The 13618-nt window shown below is 40.3% G+C and overlaps 1 protein-coding gene across 8 annotated transcripts in view; it reads left to right on the top strand.

Moving 5' to 3' along the window:
• SYNE2 (spectrin repeat containing nuclear envelope protein 2) overlaps nt 1–13618 on the top strand; it is a 348063-nt gene that overhangs the window by 129071 nt on the left and 205374 nt on the right. For all 8 annotated transcript variants that reach the window (XM_089522735.1, XM_089522729.1, XM_089522733.1 and 5 more), the window contains exons 31-37: nt 893–1051; nt 1756–1917; nt 3056–3157; nt 4645–4845; nt 6630–6801; nt 8157–8269; nt 11933–12135. In XM_089522735.1, coding sequence (XP_089378861.1) covers nt 893–1051; nt 1756–1917; nt 3056–3157; nt 4645–4845; nt 6630–6801; nt 8157–8269; nt 11933–12135 — 1112 coding nt within the window. The remainder of the gene's footprint in view (nt 1–892; nt 1052–1755; nt 1918–3055; nt 3158–4644; nt 4846–6629; nt 6802–8156; nt 8270–11932; nt 12136–13618) is intronic.

The raw sequence follows: 13618 nt of genomic DNA, 5'->3' as shown, positions 1-13618 counted from the left end.
TGCATTTTAATTGTTCACTATTAATGCTGTTCAACACTTTTTGTTGCCTTTAGCATTCTGTGTATTATGAGGTGCAGATTATTAAGGAGATAAACTTGTTTTAACTACACTAGTGCCTCGGGTTACGAAATTAATTCGTTCCGCCATTCCTTTCGTAACCCGAAAATTTCGTAACCCGAGAAGGCTTTCCGTTAGCACTGGAAAGCCTATAGCTGCACTTTGCAGCATTTGAATTTCGCGCCGAAATGAATTTCGTAACCCGAAAAATATTTCGTAACCCAAAACAGTTTTTGCCAATCCAACTTTTTCGTATCCCGGAAATTTCGTAACCCGATCATTTCGTATCCCGAGGCACCAGTGTATTTAAATTGTTTATTATGGCTTTAGTCTGCTCCAATTAAATTGCATGTCCTTTCAAATTCTTTAGCTTGATTTTTTTGTTTTGTTTGCAGTTTTGATGATATAGAGAAGGATATAATACTTGATCAAAGCATACAAATGGTAATTTAAATGATGGGATCTGGCTGTTATGAATAAGCTGGCAAGGTACACCAGGGTGAAAGAGTGGAATCAAAATATTAAGTGTGAAAGATACAATTATTTATGTAGGGATTATTTTGGACCCAATATCCCTGACAATAACTTATTTTTATTTATTGTGAGCATGAATAAAGAAACATCTTAGTGGAATGTGCCTCTGCTTTTTTTCTCATTTTTATTTTTCTGTTGTGTCTTAACAGTAAATACAGATCTTAAAATGGGAACTCGTGGTACTATCTTTATACAGAGAGAGACAAAACAAAGGGAGAAAAGTTGGGTTGTTTTTTCACTTGCAATTTGCCTCCAGTGCACTGCAATGGTCTTAAAAACGCATCTACTCACTTTCCTCCAGGTCAACATGGCAAAACAGGAATTTAACAGCCATTCAGAAGATGTTGACAGAATAAACCAGATCTGCAAAAACCTTCAGTCCCAGTTGAACAAAATTAAGAGCTTTGAGGAGCCGCCTTTTGAGAATGAGGCTAACGCTATTGTGGACAGATGGCTGGATGTATGTAAAAAGTAAATGATCAGGGTGGTCTGATCTGCTATGCATTATAGTAATTGATTCTGACTCATGAGTAATATTTTGGATAAATTAAATGCAGCATGTTGGAGAATCATAAAGAGGATGAAGAGTTAAAATGTAAAAGAGTGCAACACTGGGTATCAGGTCGACAGATCAGTATGGCTTTCTGTCTGCTGTTGGGCACAAGCTTTCTAGTAAAAGATAATTATGGGAAATCTAGACAAGCAATATTGGCTTGTAAGGTTTTTTCCGGTATTGCTAAGCCTGCCTGGAAGCTTTGCCATGGCTGCTGGTCTTAGGAATGGGCTGTACAAAAGCTGTTCTTAAATGGCTGGTAAAAGATGTTGAATCTCTGTTGCATCTGCCTGGGCATTTCTTCACTGACAGACTAGTTGGGACACATTTTTGGGAGAAGCTCAAGTCTGATGAGCCAAACTACCTTGCCAGACCTGTCTTTAGAACCTGGAGAGCTGCTGTTTATCTTTGATATGGTAATATTTAAAACAGTATTTGGTAAGAAACTGTCTCCATCCAACGGGCACGTCGGATTACCCCCTCCCCCTTCCTGTTTATGTTGCTGGCTTCATTCCACCCGTGTCTTCATGTTTGAAGTTGCTTAATTGCAAAGCCTTATGTTTTTGCTTTCTTCCCTTTCCTTTCCTGCAAAATATAAACCCCTCTTCCAGATCAGTGAACGAACCGAAAACTATTGTGATAATTTGGGAAGAGCTCTGGCTTTATGGGACAAACTCCTTAATTTATCTAGTTTGATTGATGAATGGTCAAATACAGAGCTGAAGAACTTAGAAGAATGCAGCCTGACTGAGAAGGAGCTGGCAGAGTTGGAGGTAAGGTTCATGGAGACTCTCTGTCAACTAATAAATAACTTGAATGTGCCATACATTGAATATTCCTCTTCCCTTTGCTCTCTCTCACCAATTTCCAATGCCTTTACCCCTCTTCTCCCCTTCTTCTTTTCCTTCCCTCTTATTAGCTGACAGAGATACTGTTCAGGTTATTTCACTCACATTCAGTATAATGCCATCAGTTAAAATTATGTCCATATAACTGTCTTGTATTCAGATTTACAAATGTGGCAGCATTCCCAGAACTGCAAGTAACCTTAAAACCCACCTTAAAAGCCAGACAGCCATACCACGTGAAGGAGTCCTGCAGTACTTGTGAGCAGGGCACTGAAAGATGATGCATCCAACTTCTCCCACAACCAGTGAGTCCTGGTGTGATAAGCCAAAGCACCCCCCCCCCCCAAATGGAGTTATATCACAATTCCTTGTTGCACCATGGTTCATGGCCAGAATGGGATAGATGCATTATTCCTCAGTACCTTACTTACCAGTGCCACATAACATATTTGTTCAGTACAGCTTCCTGGCTTCTCAGGTGGGTTTCAGGGGGCAGATCAGGAGATGTTGTTACAACATGGTAGGTACATGTCCCATGGAGGATCTTAGCCAATATTTTTATAGGGAAGAGAAAATGTACTGCAATTAAAATTGGTAACAGGCATTACAAGCAGATGCAGTGGAAGTGAAATGGACTGTTTTTTATTTGTTTCTTTGTTTATTGTACACTCGTCCCCCGGGTTACGAAATTAATTCGTTCCGCCGCCGCTTTCGTAACCCGGAAACTTTCGCTAGCCGAAAAAGCCATAGGCGCTAATGGGGAAAAGCCGCGATTTCGTGCGAAATAGCGCCGAAAAGCACCAAATTTTTTTTCGTAACCCGGAATAACCTTCGTAACCCGGAACTATTTTTTTCTATTGATTTTTTTCGTAACCCGGAAATTTCGTAACGCGGCGCATTCGTATCCCGGGGTACCACTGTACCATTTCTTGTTTAGGCTATAGATTGGTTTAAAAGAAACAGGAGTCCAATAGCAATACTTTGCCTTACTGTAAGAATGAGGATTCAAGTTAACCAAAACATTATTTGGTGCATAATATTTTTTCTTTTCCTTTTGTCATAGGCTGGCTTACAGTTCCAAGGGAAGAACTTAGAGGAATTTGACACAAAGGTGGATGAAATTCAAAATCTCCTCAATGGCAGTGAGCCTCCTCTTGAATTACAGGTAAGCAAATAGTTTAACTAGAATGCTTTTGTATTTATGTATCATCTACTAACTGGATTCTTTGGAGAGATTACAGTAGGAATAATACAGTGCAACTCAACTAAAAAAATAGAGACACTTTAGAGTACCTTCCAAATCTGGACATCAGTAGAGCTTGGAAGAGATACTTTTTGGAGTAGAATCTCATAATCATGTTGTCCAAAACATAACTTTCCCAAGTTCTTGAGATGATGAAAAATGAACAGCTCCCCCATCTTTCTCTTATGTGTTCATGTAAGCGTAGGAAAAAAAAACCCACACCTCTAATCAAAATACTTAGCATATGATTAAGTCTTTGAGGTGGCAGTTTGAAACAAAAACCGTGTCCTCTTTAACAGTAGTATTTTCAGCATGCTGAAAATTTAGAATGTAGAAATCAGAAAGGTCAGAAGTAGTTTTTCCATGGTGGTCGTGGTGATCATTTCCCCTTCAACTAATTGTTCTGCCTTTGTTTGTTTTGGCAAAGTACAATCATGGGTTAGTGGCCCATCATACTCTTTGACAATGGTCCAAAACACAGTGCAGAAATAATCCAGTTTGAGACTGCTTAACTGCCCTGGCTCAGTGCTAGGGAATTGTAGTTTATTGTGGCACCAGAGTTTTCTGGCAGAGAAGGCTAAATGTCTCACAAAACTACAGTTCCCAGAATCCCCTTGCATTGAGTCAGGGCAGTTAAAGCGGTCTCAAATGGAATTATTTCTGCACTGTGTTTTGGACCCACAATTCCCTTTGCAGCGTTGTATCATTCCTGAGACATTATTAGGAACAAAGATGGCAACTCTCACAAAACCCTGATTTCTGCTTCCTTCACAACTTATTATCCTCTTCAGAAGTTGACAAATTGTAGGGACAGCTCCCACAAACCTCACCATGATTCATGTTATACTCTTGCTACCACTACTGGGGAGCAAATATTGTGTTTTATGTTTAGTAGAAGGTGTGCAGGGAGTGGGTGACAGTGATGGCATCAAACAGGTGGGCTAGGGGACTCCTATGAACCATGTTGCCTACCGGTGCTCTTAAAATAATTTATTGCATGGCATGATACCATCATGCTAAGAGCTATTCTGTTCCTACTCCACATCACTGGATACTTCTTGAGAACCACAGAAACTCATAATGTGATAACATTATATCACAGCAGCACATTTCACTAGATATTATGGGGGATCAAGTCAGTACTACAGACAGAAGTTGACATTTTTAGCAGCAGCTACACATATTTTGTAACAAGTGATGTCACTTTCAAGGAGTCTTAGGTCTGCACCTAACAAAACTCCCATAATGTGTAAAAAAGGCTTTCAGAAACAAGGAAATCATAATTTTGAAGAGAAGGTAGGGAAGTACAAATAGCAATAGCATTCTCTCTAACTTCCTTTTGTGAAGTTATATAGTAGGAAATGGGCCAGGAGAACACCTAACCTTCCCTCTGTGTTTCGCATTTTCAGGTCATCAAATCCTCTCTTTTGAACAAAATGGAACTAATAAGAAAGCACTTATCAAACAAGTCGATACCCACTGAACTCAATGGCAATACAGCAGAGCTAAAAGGAGACCTTGACCTGGCCAAGACACAAATTGGAATGACTGAATCGCTTCTGAAAGCTTTGTCTCCTTCTGATACTCTGGAGATCTTTACTAAATTGGAGGTACTCCAAAGACACACACACACACACACTATTCTATTCCCACTTCTTCCGTTTATACCAATGGCATTTTCTCTGATGGTTCATCATTAACAATGTGTTTAGAAGTTCTCTAAAGCTGACAAAGGAAGCTAAAAACGTATATGGCTCTAGCACTTGTGTAAAAAGGATTGGAGATGGGGACAGAAAATTGGGGAACTGTCAACAACTTTTCCCCCTCCTCTTCTTCTTCTTCCTTATCCTCTGCCATCACTTATTTGTAGAAATCCTGAAACTGTAAATGTTCAATAAAAGTGCAATAATACACATAGTCCAGTTTATAGTAATTAACATTATAAATAGGAACTGTTTTTATTTAACATGAGCTTTTGTGGATATAAACTGGTTTTTATTTTAGCATGAGTTTTTGTGGATAAAAACCCACTTCTTCAGATGCAGCACAGAGAATAGTTATTGTTCACTGAGATTCACTTTTAGTTAGGAATCTGAAACCAGTTTCTGGTTAATTTCATCCACATTTCAGCCACTAGTTACAAAAGGAGCAGAGTTATGGTTAAAAGGGAAGCTGTTGTTTTAATTTTCTCTTGAAGAGTAGTTTCCTCTAAAAGCCATTTTTTGGCAGGAGATTTCCTATGTGCGAGGATTAGACTGTGATTAGTAATCTAAGGCAGAGCGTGAGAAAGTTACTTCTTTGTACTCCAGTTTCCACACACAGATGTACTCCAGCCAGCACTCGATATGCTGGCTCTGGGCTTCTGGAAGTTTCAGTGCAAAAAGATAATGTTTTTAAGCTCTGGACTGAAGTTGACCTAGTTTTTGAAATCAAAATGAAAACTCCACTGGATCTACTTAATTGTGAGGAAAGGTGGGTACATGTGGTGGCACTGCCACTCATATCTATCTAAGAAAGAAGACACCTTAAATTCTCAAATAGTAAATACTCTATTCATCAAAATGGTAGGACACTAGGATGTAACAAAAGACAGAAACACATAGAAAAAAACCCCCTAATTTAGTAACTTTTAGGAGGCATGAATACAAAGATCCAGATCTATGACAGAACACTTTTAATTTCTTCTTGCAGTGTTGCCATATTGGTAGGTTTTGCAATTGAATCTTGGAAGCTATGCAGGCTTAGGCTTGGTTAGTATTTGGATGGGGACTGCCAAGAAATACCAGGTACTGTAGGCTATATTTCAGAGGATGACAGTAGCAACCCACCCCTGAGTATTCCTTGTCTAAGAAAACCCTATGTAGTTCACAGTATTGCCATAAATAGACTTGAAGACATATACATATATAAAATAGTGTAGGCCAGTGGTACTCAAACTTTTTACCTTTGGGGCCCACCTTCACATCTACATGTAGATGTTGTGCCACTCCCCCCTCGATATAATATATGGATTATATTCACACACTCATGTATATTCATAGTTTAATATTTTATAAGGAAACAACATTGTTCAAATTAGAATAGTTTTAAGTAAATTCAATATTTAACTCAGTGCATGTGTAAATTTTGCACATAAGAACTTTGGGAAGAGGAGAGATCAGGGCTTCCAAGTCTTGCACACACACCCTTAAGCAACTCTCATGTCCCCCCCCCCCTCCATTATCCTGTCCCACCATGAGAACCACTGGGGTAGGCCTAAGCTTATAGATTACAAATGTATAATATTTCTTACAAAATACACTGTTTTGATATCGACTGTTTTATCAGTCTTTCTGCACGCTTTCTTTCAGCTTATTAAAAGAAAGCTTTCCATTCCCTTTTTTTTCTTATTTAGGATCTACATCAGAAGATTCTGCAACAAAAACACCACGTGGAATCACTTCAAAAACGACCAGGTTGTTTTAACCCTGAAGTGACTGAATTAAAGGAGCAGCTTAAAAGTGTCACTGACTTATTTAATTCAAAGAAGCAAATTTTTCAGGATCACTTTACTACTCTCTTGAACTGTAAGTATAATTTTAAAGGATAAAAACGAGTTTCACACAAAGGGATTTCTCCTCCCTTGATGGAATTTTCCCTTTTGCATCCCTCCTTCCCAATTTTTCCAGACAGACCCCTTTGCCACTGAGGGAAGCAGGTCCATCAGTGGGAGACTTAAGCCCAAAACCGAGTCCAAATTGGGGGGGGGGGCAGGATATAAATAAAACTCAGTACCCCATTCTTTCTCTGGCTTTACTTCGTGAACGAAGATTCAGGAAGGACTCATCCTGTGCTTTCTGTAAGCATGTTGATGATTAAAAAGGCCAATCCGAGATGAACAAGTCCAGTTGCAGAAAGCACAGCAGAAAGTCTCCTTGGCCCATTCTTTCAGTATTAATGAAATATCAGTGTTTCTTTGATATACCTGAAGCAAATCTATAAATCTGTTATTTCAGGTATTTTATGCAGCTATTTAGAGCAATAGATAATGCAATATACTAGTTTTTGACATAATATTATGATGTTCAAGTAATAATATGACTACAGTATTGGATTTTCAAATATTGAATTTATTAAATTAAATTATTAAATACAAATATTAAAATGGGGCATGTTTAGTCTGGTGAAGAAAATTCTGAGGGAAGACTATGATTACACCCCTTCAATATCTAAAGCACTGTTAGAGAAGAGGGTGAAAGTTTTTCCTCTGCTGCTCAGAGGCTAGAACCAGATATATTTAAATGTCAGGAAGAAACTCTTCTCGAACATGGCCACATAGCCTGAAAAACCCACAAAAAACTATAGATATGTTTAAAGTTTTATTGTTTGTTGTGGTGTTCCTTCAAGTCAGTTCTGACCTATGACAACCCCAAGGCAAAGCTTGGCAAGTTTCTTCAGGGTGATTTGCCCTCTCAGGGTGAGAGAATGTGACTTGTCCAAGGTCACCCAGGGAGTTTTAGTGGCCCAGCTAGGATACAGCAGGTAAATTTCATAGATTCATAGAGTTGGAAGAGGTCCTACAGGCATGCAGTCCAACCGCCTGTCTCCCCCCCCCCCCCCCCCGGCCATTGATTGAACACTACAAGGAACTTCTTGATGGTAAGAACTGTTTAACAGTGGAATCAGTTATCTAGAGAGGTAGTAGGGTCTCTTTCTCTGAACTTTTTCCAAAGAATCTGGACCGCAACCTGATGGGAATGCTCTAAAGGGAATTCCTTACTGAGTGGGGGATTTGACTCAATGGCCAATGGAGTGCCCTTCAGTTCTGTGATTCACTATAGTAGACTCTGGCAGCTGCACTTGGTGACTATACCCTCTCCCTTCTATTCCTACATAATGCCATTTGTTCAAAAGTCATGTTATGATTTCCCCCCCCCTGCAGATCAGTGTAAGGATTTTGATGACTGGTTCAGCAGTATGCAGCTCTCTCTCAAGGAGTGTTTTGAACCATCAGAAACAAAGGAGATGCTAGAAGAGAAAATTCAGCAGCTGAGGGTAAGGCTTAAGACTACTTGGCACAGGTTGCATTACTTCATTATTCCAAAGACTGAGTACTTTATCACATGAGGTTTGAAAACTGGAATTAGAGCAGGATAGTAGCCTGTGGCTGAAGCTTATCACATGATGTTATGTTAGTGCAGTAGCGGGTCTGTAGTCCAGCCATTGCTTCTTATTTTCAGGCCAAACCCATCAGTGCCTCCCAGTCATGCTATCTGTCCACTGTTGATGCATATGTGAAAAGTTCCTCCCAAAGCAGTTACGGCAACAAGGCAGTCATGTGGTATGGGTGGACGTGATTATGCCTTTTTCATGGAGGCAGAGATATCCTCGTGTGGGCTGCTCCTTCTTCATTGCTCCAGTATGCAAAAAGTAGACTTACAGGGAGTTACCAACAGCAGGAGCATCCCCCCATATCCTTCAGTCTAGTTCCTGCCAGTAGGTGATTCTTAACCATACTCCTCAAATCAATCCAGTCTTTCTTTGTCCTTTTACCTTCAATATCTCTTTAACTCTTAAACTTTTCTCCCTCCCTCTGTTGTAAAAGGGAGCCACATAGAAGACAGTCCTGGCATGTCAGTGGAAGAGAACTCCCTCGCATCTGCTTCTGAAATTGGGGAGACTGAGTCCCATGCAGCTCTCATCCACAAACGGGTGGTGGCCAGGGCAGAGGAGGGAGACCTAGGCCACATAGTGCCACATAGGCAGGTCCAGAGACATGCGATATATGACTCGGAGGTGGTGGTGAGTCAACCACACACCAACCCCCTATGTTGGAACGCTGTATAGGCTACTCAGCCTTTTGCACTTGGCTAAAGGCTTTTATACCCAGTGAGACAGCTGACATGAGCGCACTACTGGGCACTTCCCAGTAAAGTACCCCCTCCCATGCCTGCTGAGAAGGTGCTGTGGCAGTGTGCCAGTTAGAGTAATGAATTTCCGGGCCACCTGGTCTGGAAGAAGTCTTCCTCCTCAACTCCCTGTTCTCCAGATTGGAGAGAAGCATCAATTCCCCCATCCAAGTGGGGGATTTTTTGCCCGCACCACTTCCATAGGGACTGCAACGTGGGTAGAGGGGTGAGAAACAAAATGGTACATGAGGTGGCCCCATCAATATGAGAAGCAGTAAGGGGGGGGGGGGTCACAAGACAGGGAAGAACACTTAAGAGAAGGAAGGAAGAAGAGCTTCCTTCATCTGAGGAGGATAGGTAGAAGGAGTCGTGTCTCCCCCATTTCTTCAGATCTGGAGGAAGGGGAACTAACAGAGGGGAGGAGGATCCCAGACTGAGGAAGGCAGAGTCTGAGACAGAAGCAGCACCTCGTCGATTTGGAAGAGCTGTGCAATGTAAATCATTGTCCTTGTCAGAATCTGGCATATTCTGTCATAAGAGGGTTGTTGTGGTGATGCATAGGGTTGTTTAACTGGGTATTGTAATGTTTTAGTTTAAACATGTTTCACTGGGTATTGTAATGTTTTAGATAGGTAGACAAATGATGGGAGATGTAGTATTGGTGGAGATAATTGGTGGTGTTTCAAAGGGAAGCTTTTCCTGCCTGGTGCAGGAATGTGCAGATGTGTGGGGGAGGAACTTACTCTGAGTTGGCTACAATGGTATGTTGAAGAGAGGGTTGGTATGTTTTAATTAGTTTAATTAATTAATATGAAGCCTGCAAAGTTTATGGGTGGGGTAATGTTAACGTTAGGCAATGTTTAGGGATGAGGGCACTTCTGTCTGTAGATGTCCTTCTGTTAACACCTTAGGTTTTTCTGGAATAAAGTTTTGCTGTTTGCTATACAGAAGACTTGTTCACTAAACGCCTGCGGGGAAAGCAGTTCTAGACAGTCCCCAACCTGGTATTTACCTTTCCTTGACTAGTACAATTGTAGAGCCTTACAAGTCTGGTGTGATAAAGTCCTGAAAGTGAGGTGTCCCTTTCTTTCTAAATTAAAATTAAAATACCTGTTATTTTTATGCCTTCCCCAGTGTTTTACAATTAGATTTTGTTGCTCAATTGATTTAGATTTCATTTCTATCAGTGGGGGCTGGTAGACCCAGTGCCACTGGAGCAGGGAATCCTCCCTGGATTTTAGTATAAACTATAAAGGGGCTATCCAAAGTGTTTAACCTGTTTTGGAGAATCTACTTGAGCAATGTAAATGGCTTCTTTAAAGTTTGGACTGAAATCCAAATTGGATTCACTACCACACTAACATGGAGCTGTCAGCCACCGCTGAATTCTATAACATTCTTATTAGTAAAGCCCATTGAGTACAATATACTGTTTCCTTCTTAATTAAGCAGGAAATAGTATGATGCCAATATATACTGCAAATAAGTGCACAGTTGGTGGAGGTTAATTCCAAGTAGTCCTGATATGAATGTGCTGTTGGCTACAAATCCTTTCATCAGAAGCTTGTTCCTTTTTCATAAAAGAGCTAATTTTTTATTAAGAAAATAATTACAAATTGATGAAGGCTGCAGAAAAATGTTCCTTCCTTTGGAAGAGAGCCAGTAAAATGCTTCTTTCTAGATTATGCCTGCTCCAGTTTTATGCTCTAAGATATTTCTTTCTCCCTTCTTCCCTTACTTTTTATATTGCAGTTTAGCAATATTGCAATTTAGCATAGACAATGTGAAATTTTAGTTTTTCCTCTGAAATTGACCATTATGATTTTTAATTCTTTTGAGGAATTTTATTTACACCAGAATACAGTGAGGTAGGTTTCATAGGAAGTTAATGACTAAACCATAGCCATTTAGTAAGCTTTGTGGAGAAGTGGGGATTTGAACTTGGGTTTTCATGGGCAATCTGAGTTCAACACAATTAACTTGTACACCTCACTGGCTCCTTTATACAGGTATGAATCATGTAATCAACAAATGCATGTGTGGTAATTTGACCAACTTTCTTTAACAGTCTAACAGCTATGAAAGAGCTTTATTTCTGTTTGAGTCACTGTCCTCACAGTGCTTCCTAAGTTTAAAGGAGGCAAACCATTGGCAGGACTCTTGCAGAAACTGAACAACTGAGCTCTTCTGATGTGGGATCATTTTCTTTCACCCCTCATCTGAGATGGCTTAGTGAACCAACAGACCCAGCAAAAGGATCTTTGGCAGAATGACTCACCCATCAGAGGATCATTGGAAGAAAACCCATCAGACTTCTAGGGTCACAGAGTCACAATGAGAATCCTCATTCCAGAACTTGAAAAAGCTACTTTTTGAGCACAGAATCCCCTAGGCAGCATGGCTAGTTGTAGTCTAAAAAGTATCTTTTCCAAGCTCTGACCAATTCTGCTGTGTCCTTGCATTGATTATGAATAAAAAATCCATCTTGAATGGAGACAAGTGTTGAAAGGAGTCAAGATCAGAGGTCTAGATACTGCAAAGAAACAGGTGTCCTTTTGGGGGGTGGGGGTGGACAGTTCTTCTCTCTTTTTTCTTCTCTTTGTTGACAATTGGATTTGGGGGGAAAATACAGTACTAATTAATCAGTCATGGTCCATTCCAAGATCATCACTTGCTGTTACCTTAAGAAGTAATAAACCAGCATCTGTGAATCAGTGCATAGTGAATCTTCTGACAAATTACTGCACTGGGCAACAGATTAGGGCTCATCACAGCTACATATTATATTGTGGTTCTTTTTTTTCTCCAGAGCTTCCTCACTTCTGAAGGCAAAGACAGTGACATCTATGAGGTGAAAACTCTCCTGAGCCAGGTGAAGCACTATTTGCCCAGAGCAACTGCCTGCCGGCTGAGCAACTGGGTGAGGGACAAAGAAGTGGTATTACAGAAAGTAACTTCCAAATGTCGGGTGCAAGAAGAGGAGCTGTGCATCTCTTTACAGCGGTTTGCTAGGTAAGAACTAAAGTGAACTGGGCTCAGTTTACTTTAAGAACCACCTGCAAACCTTTCTTGAAACACTAATGTCCAACAGTTTGATATTTCAAGGTTGAGCAATATATGTCTTGTCTCTTTCTGTGATCACTGCTGAACCTTGCTTACTGCCAAATTTGGGCCTACGTTGCCAGACACCAACTGTACAACAGGGAAAAAAAACCCTTTAATTTCAGTTTAAAGCAAGCTTAACAAGAACATACACCATCTTTTTTATCCTGAATTCACAAGTTCCTGATTTTATGTACACTGCCAATTTGGTGATGAGATGGCAGGATGTGATATCCCCCCAGTGGGTTGAGTAGCCCCCTGCCACTAAAGTTGTCTACCCATGGACTATATTGTCTTCAAGGAGGCTTGCAATATTGAAATAGCAAAATGTGATAAAAATAGTAATGCAGATAGACATATAATCTAGTATGAGATGTGAACTCCAGTGGGGTGTGATCTCCCCATGGGTTCAGTGCCTCCCTTCCAAAGTTGTCTATCCATGGACTATATTGCCTTCATGGATGCTTGCAATATTGAAATATAAAATTTGATAAAAAATAGTCCTGCAGATACATATAAAGTCCAATATGAGATGATACGAGTATGGCAGAATAGCTACAACAGCAAAAAATATTAAATGTAACAGTGAAATAAAAGAAAATATCTCAGCTATTCAAAGCCAGGATGTCAACCAGGATGGTCTTAATTTGATGCTCAAAACCCAATAACATTCACACTGGGGATGGACCTGCCATTAGAGTGAGATGATCACTTCAGGTGGCAGATCCCAGGAAGCAGCAACAATTTCCTGGCTAATCTTGAGCATCCCCCTCCCCCCCCAACAGTTTTCCACTCTGTTAGAAATCTCTCCTCAACATTTTTGCTACTCTCAGCATTGGTGGAACACTAGACCGTTGCAGAACTGAAGTAAGTTCTTCACCTGACAGTCCAGTTTGTTGCTTTATATGGAATGGCAGAAGGTGTGCCATCTTTTCTTTTGTATTAGGCATTGCAATCTTTTGGTTGATGCCATATGAAAATGTTTGGAAAGGGCCTTCCATAAACATGGGCCTCATGTGTCTTTGAAAGAATCCATTTATTATGAAAGTGATGTTGAAAGTGATGTAGGTTTTACACTATTAATAACCTAAAGCCATTCTGGATGAAAAAAAGAAAGAATTCTATTTGAATCAGCATCTTGTTTAACACTGCAGCCAAACAGGTTAACCCGAGAAAGCCATAAGCAGTGCTTTTGGGCTAGTTGTGGAACACCTAGTTGGCAATTGCTACCAATGGTTTCCTACTCCAGGTATCTAGGGCTTCAAAGCCTAGGCTTTTTGTCCTGGCCAGTGCCTTTCAGAGGTTGCTTCCAAGGGAAGGTTGCGAGGCTTGCATTTTTTGACGCTGTTCATAATAGAAGAGCTTATTGGATTGGGATCTATACCTACCTATA

Source organism: Sceloporus occidentalis, unplaced genomic scaffold (assembly GCF_023333645.1).
Source record: "Sceloporus occidentalis isolate IW3139 unplaced genomic scaffold, rSceOcc1.0.p SCAF_4, whole genome shotgun sequence".
Lineage (NCBI taxonomy): Eukaryota > Metazoa > Chordata > Lepidosauria > Squamata > Phrynosomatidae > Sceloporus > Sceloporus occidentalis.
The sequence above is the reverse complement of the archived record's forward strand: the minus strand, read 5'-3'. Positions and strand labels throughout refer to the sequence as shown.